General features: G+C 42.3%; 1 protein-coding gene across 2 annotated transcripts in view; it reads left to right on the forward strand.

The window, feature by feature from the left end:
- The first annotated feature begins 8540 nt into the window (after positions 1-8540).
- CLDN10 (claudin 10) overlaps positions 8541-17541 on the forward strand; it is a 125672-nt gene continuing 116671 nt past the window's right edge. Inside the window, exon 1 of one of the 2 annotated variants that reach the window (XM_047720251.1) lies at positions 8541-9008. In XM_047720251.1, the coding sequence (XP_047576207.1) occupies positions 8795-9008 (214 nt within the window). In that variant the 5' untranslated portion in view covers positions 8541-8794. The remainder of the gene's footprint in view (positions 9009-17541) is intronic. The other variant, XM_047720252.1, reaches the window with a different exon arrangement.

Here is a 17541-nt window from a genome sequence, read left to right on the forward strand (position 1 = left end):
GTGGGGGTGTTTGGGCCACTGAGGCAGGCTCTGGGATACGGGACTTAGGTTTCTTTCCTATGCAGACCTGGTGGCTGGGGAGAGTCTGACTGACTGCTTTGTTCTGAGGACGTGGATGTCTTGACACACAATTCTCAGTAGGCATTGCTAATGTTTCTATGATTTCCTATTTCTTCTCCCCCAATATTTTACTTTGAAAATTTTCAGGACAGAGAAGTTGAAAGTATAACAGAAAGAACACCCAGACACCTCATCCCTACTCATCAAGTATCAACATCTTCTTTTCCCCCATTTAAAAAAAAATTAATTTAGGGGCACCTGGGTGGCTCAGTGGGTTAAGCCGCTGCCTTCAGCTCAGGTCGTGATCCCAGGTCCTGGATTCGAGCCCCACATTGGGCTTTCTGCTCAGCAGGGAGCCTGCTTCCTCCTCTCTCTCTGCCTGCCTCTCTGCCTACTTGTGATTTCTCTCTGTTAAATAAATAAATAAAATCTTTTTTAAAAAATAAATAAATAAAAAATTAAAAAATTAATTTAATTAGCGTATAATGTATTATTGGTTCAGAGGTAGAAGTTAGCAATTCCTTATTCTTTAGATAACACCCAGTGCTCTTGACATCACGTGCCCTCCTTAATGCTCATCACCCAGTTATCCCATCCCCCCACGCCCCTCCTCTGCAGCAGCCCTCAGTTTTTTTCCTATGAGTAAGAGTCTTTTATGGTTGTCCCCCTTTGATTTCATCTTGTTTTCCTCTCTTCCCGTATGATCCTATGTTTTGTTTCTTAAATTCCACATTTCAGTGAGATCATGTGATAATTATCTTTCTCTGATTGACTTATTTCACTTAGCAAAATACGATATAGTTCCATCCGCGTCGTTGGAATGGCACGATTTCATTCTTTTGATGTGTAATAGTCCATTATATATACCACATCTTCTTTATCCATTCATCTATCGGTGGACATCTGGGCTCTTTCCACAGTGTGGCTATTGTGGACATTGCTGCTATAAATATTGGGGTGCAGGTGCCCCTTGGGATCATTACATTCGTATCCTTGGGGTAAACACTCAGTAATGCAGTTACTGGGACGTCCTATTTTCAACTTTTTGAGGAACCTCCGTACTGTTTTCCAGAGTGGCTGCCCCACCTTGCATTCCCACCAACAGTGTAAGAAGGGTCCCCTTTCTCCACATCCTTGCCAACACCCGTCATTCCCTGACTGGTTAATTTTAGCCATTCCATCAACAACATCTTGCCTCCTTAGCTTTATATACTTATTTTTGGAACCATGGGAAATTAAGCTGCAGATGCACATTTCATTCCTAAATACTTCCATCCACCTAAGAACAAGAACATTTTTCTATGTGACCACACGGACACTGTCACACCGGGGAACCTACCATTGCCATACTAATGGTGTCAATATAGCCTAGCTTCAGATCTTCTGGATTACCCCTATAAGGTCATGTGCAGCTTTAAAAAAAAAAAAATCCAATTCTTGATCTAGTCAAGGATTCACATCATGTTTAGTTTTCATGACTTTTTTTTTGAAATTTTTTTAAGATTATTTATTTATTTGACAGAGATCACAAGTAAGCAGAGAGGCAGGCAGAGAAAGAGGGGGAAACAGGCTCCCCACTCAGCAGAGAGCCCAACACAGGGTTTGATCCCAGGACTCTGGGATCACGACCCCAGCCGAAGGCAGAGATTCAACCCACTGAGCCACCCAGGTGCCCCATGACTTTTTTTTTTTTAAGATTTTATTTATTTATTTGACAGAGAGAGAGAGACAGCGAGAGAGGGAACACAAGCAGGGGGAGAGGGAGAAGCAGGCTTCCCACTGAGCAGGGAACCTGATGCAGGCTCGATCCCAGGACCCTGGGATCATGACCTGAGCCAAAGGCAGACGCTTAACCGACTGAGCCACCCAGGTGCCCCATGACTTTTTTTTTTTTTTTTTTTTTAGATTTTACTCATTTATTTGAGAGAGAGTGTGCATACAAGAGTGGGGGAGGGGCAGAGGGAGAAGCAGACTCTCTGCTGGGTGGGAGCCCTGACATCATGACCCGAGCTGAAGTCAGACGCTCAACAAGCTGAGCCACCCAGGCGCCCCAGTTCTCGTGACTCTTAAGCCTACTTTCACTCAGGCTGCCCTTCTGCCTCGGCCTCACATAGACGTATGTGATGTTCGATCTGCTACAATTTAAAGCAATTTTATATCTTCAGAAACCAAAGAGAAGCAGTAGGTTCCACCTGAAGATTGAAAATTTTTAAGGTATGAGCCCATGTGTTTCATATCAAACACTTTTTATAATATACAATTTACCATTCTTTAATAGAACTGATGTGCTCTAAGATGCTTTATTGAAGGTTAGCTTTTAAAAATTTTTTTTCCAAAAAACTCACCCCTGACCCCCAAAATACATCTGGCTTTAGTAAAATTTGTCAAAAACCATCATGTCTTTATTGTCTTTTAAAAATTATATGTAGGGGCACCTGGGTGGCTCAGTGGGTTAAGCCTCTGCCTTCGGCTCAGGTCATGATCTCAGGGTTCTGGATCGAGCCCCACATCGGGCTCTCTGCTCGGCAGTGAGCCTGCTTCCTCCTCTCTCTGCCTGCCTCTCTGCCTACTTGTGATCTCTCTCTCTCTGTCAAATAAATAAATAAAATCTTTAAAAATAAATAAATAAAAAATAAAAATTATATGTATATACAAACTCTTTCTGATAAAACAATAAAAATTATTTGCTATTAAAAAAAAAAAAACAGAGAGGGGACTTTCCTACCAGATGTTAGGATACATCTAGAAGCAGAAGTGATAAAAACAGGGTAGTGCCCACAGAAGGATACACACATGGAGCAGTAAATTAGAGTAGAGAAATGGGCCCACGTGCCGACAGGAGAACTTAATATGGGATGAAAATCAGAACAATCATGAAAAAAGGTGTGGATGTCAGGTTGGGAGAAGAGAGAGGAAATGTCTAAAACCGGTAAGGGGTGTCTCCAGAGTATACAAGGAACGCCTGCAAAATCAAAAGGAATCCTAAAGGAAAAATGGGCCAAGTCAGAAGAGGAAAAACTAAAAGGAAACAAAAAGTTAAAAGCATGCGAGAGATGCTCAAACTCAGGTTTCCAATGAATGCAAATGGAAACAGGAACGTCACTTTACACCCCTCATCTGGCAAAAACGTGGATATTGCATAATGCTAAGCATGGGCGGGGATGTAGGGACACATAGAAACTCCCGTGTCATAGACAAGAGGAATGGGGATTAAAAAAAAAAAAATCAGCAAGAGAGCAGCTTCCTACAGGGTAAAGAGGATGTTACCTACACCTGTGAAGGTGTGGGACTAGCCCAGTGTTTCAGCTATTAAGAAAGCAAAGGGAATCCTTAGAGGCCAAAAAAATGGGGAGAAAGCACAAATACAGAAAGGCCAGTCAACTACCCTGAAGTTCCTTGGTTACTGAGATTTTAATTCCCAGTTGGCCATCCCTGGGGATCCTAGCAGTATGCAATACTGTAGTCAGGATCAGAGAACTCTGCATAAACTTGTTTCCACCCCTAAAGTAAAAACTATAGGGGAAAAAATTAAAAAGCATTGCTTCACCATCCCCATCATCATCTCCATCACCGCCCTCCTGGGTCATGGTAAGGGAATGTCCTGTCTCAACCAGGAATCTGAGAATAGGGACAAACAGAAGTTACCTGAGAAGTCAGCCAACATTCACTTGGGTGTGGGACTAGAATTCACACCTACTGAATGGCTAGTAAAAGATGATAATTTAAAGTAGTCCTGGGGCACCTGGGTGGCTCAGTTGATTAAGCATCTGCCTTTGGCTTAGGTCATGATCTCGGGGTCCTGGGATCCAACCTGCTTCTTCCTCTCCCTCTCCCTGCTGCTCCCCCTGTTTGTGCCCTCCCTCCCCCTCTCTCTGTCAAATAAATAAATAAAATCTTTTAAAAATAGTAACAAATAAAGTAGTCCTGGGTTGGGGTGCCTTAGTGGCTCCATTGGTTGTCTGCCTTCAGCTCAGGTCATGATCCTGGAGTTCTGGGATGGAGCCCCCAAGTCAGACTCCCTGCTCAGTAGAGCCTGCTTCTCTTTCTCCTTCTGCCCCTCACACCCCTGCTCATTCTCTCTCTCTCTCTCTCCTCTCAAATAAATAAATAAAATCTTAAAAAAAAAAAAAAGTAGTCCTGGGTTGATAGCTCACCTAAACAACAGGAAGAAGCAAATATAAATTCTATCAGGGGGAACAAATAGCCAACTCAGGCCTCAAAACATGTCCATGAAAAAGTTGCCAGTAACATAAGCTTACAATCATAAATCACAAAGCACGTGTTTTTAACAAACCATCATGAGTGAGAGGGTCAGTAGAAAAAAAGAGAGAGAGAGACCAATCTCCAAAAACTATAGATATGAGAATAATGAGATATAGAATATAACTTAAGTATCTGGCAATTTGAATTATGATAAAGAACAAGAGATTAGAAAAAGGAAACAGGAAGATACAAAAAGGATAACATAGAAACTCCAGACTTTTTTTAAAGGATAGTATTAGAAATTAGAACCTCTGAATGGATTAACAACAAATTACATGCAGCATGGAGAGATAAAGTCATCAAAAATATTAAAGAGAAGTTAAGAAATAGGAAAAACAAACAAAAAAATCTTACCAAAGTTACAGAAGGAGATAAAGAAATAGTAGTGGAAGAAGTAACATCTGCAGAAGGAAGGAACCAAGAGTTTTCCAGAAATGATGAACGATAAGAGTCATTAGATTTAAGAAGTTCAGTAAATGCCACAGGAGATTACCAAAAAATTCATACTTAGAAAGTCAAACCCAAACTGCCAAAACCAAAGAGAATCCTAGAATCAGCCAAAGGGAAAATAGGAATTAATCTACAAAGAAATGACAAATCCAATTCAGGATTTCTCTACAGCAAAAATGGAAGCCAGATGAAAATGGCATTCTAGGGGCGCCTGGGTGGCTCCAACCCCTGGGTGGGTTAAGCCGCTGCCTTCGGCTCAGGTCATGATCTCAGAGTCCTGGGATCGAGTCCCGCATCGGGCTCTCTGCTCAGCAGGGAGCCTGCTTCCCTTCCTCTCTCTCTGGCTGCCTCTCTGCCTACCTGTGATCTCTGTCTGTCAAATAAATAAATAAAATCTTTAAAAAAAAAGAAAAAGAAAAAGAAAATGGCATTCTATCTTCAAAGTTCTGAGTCCAAAAAAATGTCAACTTATAACCGTATACCCAGAAAAATTATCTACCAACTCCAGCACAGAAGACATATATTATCTGACAAACAAAACTAAGGTAACTACCAACAGCCCCTCACTAAGAAAACCTCCCCAGGATAGACCTTAGGAAGGAGAAAAATAGTAAACTCACAAGGAAGTTTTGAGAAGCACAATGGAATAGCAAGCAAAAAAAGAAAAATGACATATACAGTACTAAGTGTGGGGCTAACATCTGAGGAGAGAAAACTCTGATTTATGGAACTAAAAATCAAACAACATAGAAATAAATAACGTAGGCCAGAAGAGGAGTTATTAATGTTAAAACGTCTTAAGGTCCTTATATTATTCAGTGGGAGAGTAAAGACAATGATTGATTTTATTTATTATGTATGCACTAAAATTTCTAGAGTAACTCTTAAACAGTACAAATAATGTGTAACTTCCAATTTAATGGAGTGGAAAAAATGAAATGTGGAAAAAACTAAGACGACAACAACAACAACAACAACAACAAAAAAAAAACGCAAGAAAGAGGAAAAACAGTAGATACAGTTGATCTTTGACCAACAAGAGTTTGAACTGAGCAGGTCCACTTACCTGTGGATTTTTTAAATAAATACAGTAATAGTATTATAAATGTATTTTCCATTCCTTATGATTTTATTAATAATGCTTTCTTTTCTCTAGCTTATTTCATTGTAAGAATACAGTATGATACATATAGCATAAGAAATATGTGTTAGCTGTTTATGTTATTAGTAAGGCTTCTGGTCAACAGTAGACTATTATTTACATTTTGGGGAAGTCAAAAGTTTTATGTGGATTTTTGACTGTGTGGAGGTTGACACCCCTAGTGACCATGCTGTTCAAGGGTCAACTGTGTACATAAGAAGAAAATCAGAAAAATCATATGTTAGGTAAAATAGGTGTTAGATTGAGTCCTAAGTTCAAGAATAAATCTAGCATGGGGCACCTGGCTGGCTTTAGTTGTTGGAGCACGTGGCCCTTGATCTTAGGGTTGTAGATTTGAGCCTCATGGTGGGTGTAAAGATTACTTAAAAATAAGAATTTTTAAAAAAATAAAAATAAATCAAGCAAAAACTGTAACAAGACTTAAAGTATATCATTTTACTGAAAGACACTAAAAATGGGTTAAATGAAGAGACATATGATACTCATTGCGAGGAAGACTCAACTTTATAAAGTTATTTTCTTTCTTCCAACAAACGTCCCAGTAAGCATATACATGTATAACTTTTTTTTAAAAAGATTTTATTTATTTATTTGACAGAGAGAGAGAGATCACAAGTAGTCAGAGAGGCAGACAGAGGGGGAGGGGGAAGCAGGCTCCCTGCCGAGCAGGGAGCCGGATGCGGGGCTCCATCCCAGGACCATGAAATCATGACCCAAGCCAAAGGCAGAGGCTTTAACTCACTGAGCCACCCAGGCGCCCCATACATGTATAACTTGATAAACTTATTCTAAAATATGAAAGGAACAGCGAAGAGGTAAAAAAAAAAAAAAAAAAAAAAAAACAAAACAAAGGCTCACTCTTGAAAAAGAAGAGCAAAGTAAGAAACATCAATAAGATCTCAAGAAATTTTTATAGAATTAGAGTAATTAAGGGATTATCATATGGGTGCAGGAACAGACGAGATAGATGGAACAGATTAGAGAATCCATAAACAGGTCATGCAATTACTGATATCTGGTATGGCTACAAATCTGTAGAGAAAAATGAGACTGTTTAGTAGGGACAGAGAAACTGGGTTCCCATATTAAAAAATGAAATAGGTCCTTAAATCATAAAACAGAAAAATCAACTCTGGATGATTTAAGAACTTAAATGTAAAAGCTAAAACTTTGAAATAGGAGTAGAGGGCAATGAATTTGTTATCTCTGAGGGGGATTTCTGAATCAAGATCTCAGACGTAAAAATCATTTAGTGAGAGCTTGATAAATTCGACTACATTAAAATTCAGAGTCTTTATCAAGTAACCAAATAAAGACAAAACACAAACTAGGGGAAGATATTTGCAACATGAGTAATCAATGAAAGATTACTATCCAGGAGCACCTGGGTGGCTCAGTTGGTTAAGTGTCTGACTTCGGCTCAGGTCATGATGTCAGGATTCTGGGATTACTCCCACTGAGCATGGAGTCTCCCTCTCCCTCTGCCCATCTTCCACTCCCGCATTCATGCTCTTGCTCTAAAAAAGAAAATCTTCTTTTTTTTTTTAAAGTTTACTATCTAGGATATATATAGAACTAAAAATAAATTAGAGGGGCGCCAGGGTGACTTAGCTGGTTAAGCATCTGCCTTCCACTCAGGTCATGATCCCGGAGTCCTGGGATCGAGCTCTACATCCGGCTCCCTGCTCAGCGGGGAATCTGCTTCTCCCTCTCCCTCTGCCTGCTGTTCCTGTGGCTTGTGCTCTCTCTCCTTCTGTCAAGTAAAAAAATAAATTTTTTTTAAAAATTATAAAATGTCATGCAACTCAAAGGATTACATGAGTAAAAACTACAAATGTCTTTGTAGACGAAAACACAAGAACCAAGAAATACATGACAATATACTTAGCTTCATTATTAATCCACAAATACAAGTCATCCTAATGTGATACCTTTACACTCATCAGAGTGACAAACCCCGCCCCCAAAAGCCCAGCAATTCTAAGAACATCCCAATACCACATGTTATGAAGTGAGGCAATGGGGATTCGCCCAGCAGTAGTGGGATGGTAAACTGCTGGAATTTCTCAGTAGAGCAATTTAGTATTGTCTGTAAAGTTGGAGGACTAGTTCGCTCTTATTTCCGACTCCCTAGCAATTCCGTCTCTAAGATTACCCTGGAGAAATTCTTGTGCAGGTGCATAAAGAGAAATTCATTGAGAACCTTTACACCTTTTCCAGCCACTGTTGAGGGAGGCGGATGGGGGTGAGGGAGAACCAACACACAAGTTCATCTCCAGGAAAATGGATAAACTGTAGTGTATCCGTTTAACGAAGTGCTATTTTTTCAGCTGTACTATTTAATGAGCGGCAACTACATTCTCACGGACATAATGTGTGCAAAAACAAGGTTAGAGAATCCGTGCGATACGATTGCATTTGTATGAAGATTCAGGAGCATGCGAGACTAAAGCAATTGGTCAAATAAGCCTTCACTGTTACTGTAGAATTTGTACTTTGTAATATCTGGTTGTTGCATGGTTCGTTAAGCTTCAGGCTAACAGAAAATTAAGCATTAACTATGGTGCCAGGGGAAAAAAAAATCTGCGAAGTCAAAACGTTTAAAAATCCATCTACGAATTTTTAGTAAATCTCCGTGTAGGAAATTAGAGAGATCATCTTAGGCTGTCTTTAAAATGCCGGCGGTAATGCCGATTTCATCCTGAATTCCGTCCTCCTGCGGGCCACCCGAGCCTGAAATGCGGTCCCCTCTGCGCGTTAACTGGCCGTGACACCTGTCCGAGCGCCAGGCGCCCCGCTGCATGCCTAGGCCACCACAGCGTTCTGTGTGGACGCTGTCACTGCAGACGGCAGAGCGACATGTCCAGGGCGCAGATCTCAGCGCTGGTGTTCGGCGTCGGAGGGTTTGGCGCTCTCGTCGCGGCCACCGCCTCCAATGAGTGGAAAGTGACCACGCGAGCATCCTCGGTGATAACCGCCACTTGGGTTTACCAGGGTCTGTGGATGAACTGCGCAGGTAACGCGTTGGGTTCTTTCCATTGCCGACCGCACTTTACTATCTTCAAAGTAGAAGGTAAATATAATGGCTTTGTTTGGGGGTGCAAGTAAACTGTCACTTTTCCCCTCGCTGTGCCGAAGCGGCTGCATCCGGTCGGCTGTTAACTCTGTGAACACTGAGCGTCTCAGTCGAGGGCCGGGCATGGCCTGGGAGGGGTGACGAGTCTGAACGTGGCCTGAAGGGACGTAATGGTGTATTGTGCGCGGCCCGGGAAAGGGGATCAGGTCATGGCTCTACTGCAGATACCGACTGCTTTGAGTGATAGACTCCAAGGGACAGGCTACAAGTGGCTGATTTCTGTATCTATTCTTAAAGATTTATTTATTTATTTTAGAGAGAGACAGTGTGTGTGAGTGTGTGGGGAGGGGGGACAGAAGGAGAGAGAGAGAGAGAATTTCAAGCCGACTCCCTGTTGAGCCCCTGAGCACAGGGCCTGGAGCCTGACGTGGGGCTCGATCTCACCACCCTTAGATCATGACATGAGATGAGATCAAGAGTCAGCTGCTTCACCAACTGAGGCCCCCAGGCGCCCCGCAGAAATGACTGTTTTAAAAGCTCTTTTCAGTTTCATGGAGGATTTTATAGACAGGTGTGTGTACATCTAACACACACACATATACACATGTATACACACATATTATCAGTAAATCCTGTTATCCCGTATTCCTATATTTCCTCGGCCGACTGAGCATGAGGTACTTACACACATGAGCAGAAGCGTATGTGAATATTCATGTACATATTTAGGGCGATGGAAGCTTATGACCTGAAGGACAGTGCTGAGGAAAGAATTCCGTTTACAGAAGGGTTTCTTTTTTTTTTTTTATCATATTTAATGATAACATAGAGCGAGAAGAATTTAAAAAGTAGCTCATGAACTTTGCCTTTTTGTTACTTGCTTTTATTTATTTAAAAAAAATGTATAAGCAAGCATTCATCGTTTCGCCCGTTAGAAACTCTATTACAAGTATATGATTCTTAGAGAGGGAGGTTTTTTTTTTCTTTTAAAGATTTTATTTATTTGACAGAGAGAGAGAAGTCACAAGTAGGCAGAGAGGCAGGCAGAGAGAGAGAGGGGAGGAAGCAGGCTCCCTGCGGAGCAGAGAGCCCGACGTGGGGCTCGATCCCAGGACCCTGGGATCATGACCTGAGCAGAAGGCAGAGGCTTTAACCCACTGAGTCACCCAGGCGCTCCGGGAGTTTTTTTTTTTTTTCTTTAAAGGCATTTTCATACCTCAGGATACCTCCAGGGAAACAACTGTTTGCTTTTATGTCGTTATAAGAATCACTATATGCCTCTGCTTTCTGTCAATTTGATGTGTTTCAAATCTGCCGTAAGCTGTGGGTTTATTAGGTTAAAAATCGCCCGTCGATGTTTTATGAAATAGAGTCTTTTTGCAGCCAAATGGCAAAACTGTACCTTGGCCCCAGTAAAGAAAATGAAAGAAAATGTTAACTAGGAAGTTACTAAAGCATAATGTTTCATGGGATTTTGTGTAAAGTATTCACGTCATTAGAGCACAATTCGTGCCAAAGGATGAAGAGAGAATATTTAGTTAAAGTCAGGAGAATTCTAAAGATAAGCAATGGACGGGGCGCCTGGGTGGCTCAGTGGGTTAAAGCCTCTGCCTTCGACGCAGGTCGTGATCCCAGGGTCCAGGGATCGAGCCCTGCATTGGGCTCTCTGCTCAGCGAGGAGCCTGCTTCCCTTCCTCTCTCTCTGGCTGCCTCTCTGCCTACTTGTGATCTCTGTCTGTCAAATAAATAAATAAAATCTTAAAAAAAAAAAAAAGATAAGCAATGGACATGTTCAGGCTCAGAGAGCCCACTTAGGCGCTCAAATAACAAACTTTCCTGAACACCCATTCAAAGAATCAGGGTTATATTTCTTATAAATATTTATATTTATATTGTAAATATTTATATTTACGAGTTCCAGCTTGTAAACTTACTTTGGGCTATTTCAGAACTGCTCCTTCTCCTCTGGAAGGTTTTGCTAGGTACAAGGGGAAATTGTAGAAGGAGAGGAAGGTTGTGGTGACCACTGGTGCTGTTCTGCACATCTCTGTGGTTCTTCCTTCTTCATGGCCCCTGTGGCCCACTCCCATCTTGGACAGCACATAGAAGATATGTCACCTGGGTAAGTGTAGTTCTTTGTTCTTTACTGGTTCATTTTTTTTTTTTTTTTAAGGAGAAAAAAAATTTTTTTAAGTAATCTCCATATCCAATGTGGGGCTCGAACCCACAACCCTGAGGTCAAGAGTCACATGCTTTACTGACTGAGCCAGCTAGGCACCCCTACCAGGTTCATCTTTTTTTTTTTTTTTTAATATTCTAAATTTTTTTAAGTTTCTTTTTTTTAAGATTTTATTTATTTATTTGACAGAGATCACAAGCAGGCAGAGAGGCAGACAGAGAGAGAGGAGGAAGCAGGCTCCCTGCTGAGCAGAGAGCCCGATGCGGGGCTCGATCCCAGGACCCTGAGATCATGACCTGAGCCGAAAGCAGAGGCTTAACCCACTGAGCCACCCAGGCACCCCTTTAATTTTTTTAAAGGAATTTATTTATTTGGGAGAATGAGCAAGAGAGGGAACACGAACAGGGGCAGAGGGAGAGGGAGAAGTTGACTCCTCTGCCAAACAGGGAGCCTGATGCAGGGCTCGATCCCAAGACCCTGGGATCATGACCTGAGCCGAAGGAAGACACTTAACCTACTGAGCCACCCAGGCTCAGCCCCTGGGTTCATCTTTAAAAAAAAAAAAAAAATGTTTGTCTTATTACCCTTTATTCTATATTCCTTAATGAGACCCAGCTATTGGAAAAATTGACATTCAAAGTTAGCTCCAAAATGGCTAAAGAACAGTGGTAGATTTCCGTATGACTCCAATAGCTGCTTCCCCAAATGTATCTTAGAAAACAGGGAGTAGGGCGCCTGGGTGGCTCAGTGGGTTAAGCCGCTGCCTTCGGCTCAGGTCATGATCTCAGGGTCCTGGGATCGAGTCCCGCATCGGGCTCTCTGCTCAGCAGGGAGCCTGCTTCCCTCTCTCTCTCTGCCTGCCTCTCTGTCTACTTGTGATCTCTGTCTGTCAAATAAATAAATAAAATCTTTAAAAAAAAAAAAAAGAAAGAAAACAGGGAGTAAGATATTCCAGTTACTACATAGTTCCCCCCTTAAAATTTTATCCACCTTGATTCTGCTTTTCCATATTAAAGATAATGTGTTCTCTATCTGCTGTATACCCTGCACACAAGAGGTAATTTGAAAATATGGTCCACTGACAATGCTGTGATGAGAACATGTAAAATTAATTTAACATAATCTCTCCCTGTTCTTCATCCTGAATTGAAATCTTTATAAAATAAACAAGTTGCTACAGAAATCTATTTTCAACGCCAGGAACACTGATTCATGTTTCCAGAGGAAACGGGGGCTCACATCGGGATTTCCTTATTCACATGGAATCGTTGCTGCTGATTTTCCTTGACTCTTGTTGGAAAACAGAACAAGGGGGGTGTTGGGAAAGCGTGCCAGTAGGCTCTCTGATGTCGCAATAATTCCAAATCGAGAACAGAACTCAGAGCCAGTGAGGAATGAAAATGGGTATATCGAGTTGTAAAATAAGGAACTACTTAAGCCTGCAATGTTAATCTGAGCAAATCTTCTTAGTCTTAGGTGAGATTAAGTCTCCTCGAAGAAAAAAAAAAAAAAACAGAAAATCTTTGAGCTGCCAGGGTTTTCGTTTGTTTGTTTTGGGCCTTGCTGTTACATAACCTCACTGCCGGCGTCATACCTTCTTGCTACGACCCCTCTCGGATGTCTCAGTACAGCTGTGGCGTTTTAGGGACTTGTGTAGGTTGATAGTGACGAGAGCCTTGAAAGACTGGCTGTGAGCCAGATGGTCTCTGACAAGAAGCATTTACAGTTACAGTGAAAAATACAGGCGTCTTTGGCGATCGTTCTGTGGAATGAATTTGAGGAAAACACCCCAGGGACACTTGTAATTCTGTCCCCATTGTGGCCTGCCAGCTGCTTGACTCAATTTCAAAAGCCTGTCGGTGTCTTGAGGTCCAGGACCCACCACGGGCTACATCTCTAGTTCTGTCATGTTTTGTCCTTCTCTCGTGTCACTGTTAATAGCGGAATTTCAACTGTGAAAGCCAAGTGTCTCTCCGAGGGAGGAAAGCAGTCATTTCTGACAGGGAAAGCTGGGTCCAGAAAGCATTGCTACAAGGAGCGGCACTGGGGTCACCTCGAAGACAGGGACCCAGACCGTGAGGTTCTCCTTGTGCTCCTGTCACCCAGGGGGCTCTGGATATTTGCAACATGGCTGAACAACAAAATAGTGAATGAGACAGATGGTTCCTGATGAGGGCAAAATTGTACTCATGGAGTGGTGTGACTGGAGTGATTTAGGACGTGGACTCAGGCAACAAAAAGGAAGATCACTGAATTGTGATTCAGCAGACCGAACTTCAAACTCTGACTCTTTTTTTTTTTTTTAAGATTTTACTTATTTGACAGAGAGAGAGCACAAGTGGGGGAGCAGCAGAGGGAGAAGCAGGCTCCCCACTGAGCAGGGAACCCAACGTGGGGCTCGATCCCAAGATCCTGGGATCATGACCTGAGCCAAAGGCAGATGCTTAACCAACTGAGCCACCCAGATGCCCCAAACTCTGACTCTTTCATTAACTAGCTGCAAGACCTTGACTTTGCCGATGAATCTCCGTGTCTCATTCATAAATTTCTTTCTCCATAAATTGAGAGCTGGATTCCCAGAGCCCCTTGAAGTATCTTCCAACCTGAAGTTCAATTCCAGGGCTTTGCAAGGCTTCACCACCTTGCAGTAGTTCACGGAAGAATTACAGCTGTAAAAGGCTCCTTTAATGTAATTTCTCATGAGATTAGCCCTTCTTTTTCTCCCGTTATCTATTATCTTAGCTGGCTTCCTGCGTTCCTGTTTAGAATCTTATCTGCATCTGGGTGGAGATAGGTTTAAATGACCTCAAATGACTCAGCGAGTAATGACCAAGTAGAGGTGCCAGGATTTCAGTGGAATGAAACCAAGCGCTGTTCTAGAAGCCGGCAGTCAAATGCTGGCTGCCTGCAGGGGCATGGACCTTCTCTCCTCCCTACCTGTCTCCTCTACCTCTCTCCTCCCCACCCCCATCCCCTTAATAGTCATGCCATAGAAGTGGGGGTAAAGAGGGCACGTGGGTAGTTCAATTGGTTAAGCGTCTACCTTCAGCTCAGGTCATGGTCCCTGGTCCTGGGATAGAGCCCCGCATTGGGCTCCAGCTCAGGGGAGAGCCTGTTTCTCCCCCTGCTGCGCCCCTGCTTGTGCTCTATGTCAATAAATAAATAAAATCTTAAAAAAAAAAAAAAAAAGATTGGGGGGATAAAGGAATGGCATGTGCTAGGGAAGTTTTCCGTGGGTGTTTATGCACATATAGAGAACAGCTGGGAGCCATCCGAGGTCCTAACTAGATTTCTTGCTGGTTGACATGCGTGACTTAGTCTATGATTAAGTAACAGTAAACACAATGCAAACAGTGGTAATAAATAGATGAAAACTAATTACCGTACCAGTGAGGGAAAATTGACTTCAGTAATTTAAATCCTTCCAAAATATTTCACAAATAACATGTTTCATAGATCTCTGCACTCTTGGAAGGCATTTCCCTTTCATCTCAGGAGAGGTATCCGTTTGCTAAGATTCTGACTGCTTTCTGAACTTCAATTTCATTCACTAAAGCTGAAGCTGGGGAGCCTGGGTGGCTCAGTAGATTAATGGTCTGGGATCGAGTCCCATATCGGGCTCCTGGCTCAGCGGGGAGCCTCCTTCTCCCTCTGTCTGCCACTCCCCCTGCGTCTGCTCACTCTCTCTCTTTCTCTCTCTCTGACAAATGAATAAATAAACAAAATCTTTAAAAAAAAACTAAAGTTAATTTTAATTTTCACTATATTTTCTTGCCATATTCCAAGTATACATAAAGTTATTTAAAATCATATAGAAAAACTTAAGTTTCATCTTTGGCCATTTTTACCCCCAAAATAAGCCCAAGAAACAGTTGACATGTATTGGCCCCAACAAAAAAATGACATAATTTCATGTGCATACTGACACGAGATAGGTGAATTGTATTTTCACAGTAGAATCTGGACACCATGAGCCACTATAAAATTGTCTCTATGCCAAGAGCAATGGAATGCATAGTGCCGGAAGGAGCCCATGTTGTGGTGAAGATGGCCCTGGAGCCAAAGCAGCCAGGATTAGACGAGAATTCTATGTCCCTAGGGTGCAGGGTGTTCCTTCATGGAAGCCCCAGAGATTTCCTAACGGTTGGTCTCCATTAATAGTCTCCCTGGGGCCAGGACCTTATCTGATCCATCTCGGTGTCCTTGGTGCCCATCGCTGGGGCTGGGTCCTAGCAGGACCTCAAGAAAGGTTTGTGGATGGAACAAAAGGAAGACGTTGTTCATGGAGTTAAATTGCAACATTTAAGAGATGCAGAGGGAATCTCCTATCGTGTCACCAACTCTGCCAAAGGGAGAACGCCCTAGGGAGGTGCTTAAATGGAGAAGAGCCTTGCATGTTTTTTATGAGATGCAAGAGGCATTTTTCAAGACACACACTGATTTTTTTTAAACGATTTTATTTATTTGACAGAGAGAAAGCCCGAGCGCACAAGCAGGGGGAGGGGCAGAGGAAGGAGAAGCAGGCTCCTTCCCTGAGCAGGGAGCCCGACACAGGGCTCGATCCCAGGACCCCAGGATCACGACCTGAGCAACAGCACTTAACTGACTGAGCCACCCAGGCGCCCCAAGACACATACTGATTTAGAGCCTTGCTTCTTCGAAGATGGTCCTCAGACTAGCCGCATCTGCATCACTTGAGAGCTTGCTAGAAACGCGGGATCTTGGCTCTGCCATAGACCTACTGAATCAAAACCTGCATTTGAACAACCTCTGCAGGTGTCTCTTATCAGATTAAAATCTTGAGAAATCCTTCCTCTTTAGGGCTTGAAATTTGGATCTAATGGACTCACTATTTACTAAATAAGGGTCTTAATTTCCCTGGGCTTCAATTTTCTTACCTGCTAGATGGTGATTAAACAAGATAGCAGAGGCAAATGACTTATTCAATGCCAGGCAGAGACGCTCAGTAGAGGGTAGCGCTCATCCCTGTGAGTCAGTCTTTCAGCGCCGAGAGAGCTCACATCTCAATCGTAGTGGGGGGGTGGGGCGGCGGGGAGGGGGGTGACCATTACTTTTGTTCCATCAGTTTGCTTCCAGCCCGGACCCCTGTAGCTGCTTCCTGGGATCTGAAGCCTAAAAGACGGGAGCCAATGAACCCTAGGTCATATTTAGAATATTACAGAGAACACTGTGCTCACTAGACGCACACTGTTTATGCTTAGGATTTGTTAAACCCCATAGGGTGAGACCGGGCTGCCTTCCGAAGTCAGGTTCTCCCCACGCATGTGGGGATCTGTTCATTACAACAGTCACAGGTTGCACCTGCTGGAAATGGGGAGAAAAAATTCCACTTTCTGCTCGCCTCATTGAGGAAGAGCTGCACTAAACCAAGGCTAGGCAGCCAAAAAAAGGATAAAGATTTACTCAAGTATTGCTAGCCTCGAAGACTGGGAAAAACTCTGTAACAGTTTAATATATTGATTTGAATCACATTCACATTTTACAAAGTGCTTTCACGTAATTATGTTTATTCAAAAGATGGCATTCTGTAGCCCCCATTATGTGGGCAAAATCACTGAGGCTCATAGGGGAACGTATTTATAGCTTTGTATGGTTGTCTACAGATTTTGGAGGGAAATATTCAGCATTTAGTACTAGCTCCCAAACCTGTTTGAGTCCTAGCTCTGCTGCTAATTTTTTTTAAAGCATTTATACAGGTTTTTTAAAAAATAAATCAGTTTATCATATACTCAAATGTATGACTTTCTCATAGGACTTTTTTCTTGGTCTTCTGTAGTTTTTGTTTTGTTTTGTTTTCTAATAGAGCATCTCCTGCCCTCTTTAGTCCAGATTTTATAACTGCATTTAGGAAAGAGATCTAACTCAATAGCATTCTATTGCTTGGTGAAAATAGGTCATTATTGCCATTTCTGGCAGAAACGGTTGACAGGAAACAGGGCAGGAAATGATGTAATGATTCCAGAATTGTATATTTCCCCTATGCCCTGCTGTTTGGGGAATGACCTTACAGCTAACCAGGAACTTGCCACGAATTCCTGTAAGACCTCGTGTAAGTCACTGAAATTCACTTTGTTCCCCTTACCTACAGCATGAGGAGGGTGGGATGGAGGATATCTAGTTAATACATCAAAAGTTTGTGGAATGATCAAGAAACATAGTCCTATTACATGAAATAGACTATTTATTTTATTATTATTATTATTATTATTATTATTATTTTAAGATATACTTATTTGAGGGAGAGAGAGAGAGAGCACAAGCAGGGGGAGCAGCAGAGGGTGAGGGAGAAGCAGACTGCCTGCTGAGATCATGACCTGAGCTGAAGGCAGA

Source organism: Lutra lutra, chromosome 3 (assembly GCF_902655055.1).
Source record: "Lutra lutra chromosome 3, mLutLut1.2, whole genome shotgun sequence".
In the NCBI taxonomy this organism is placed as follows: Eukaryota; Metazoa; Chordata; class Mammalia; order Carnivora; family Mustelidae; genus Lutra; species Lutra lutra.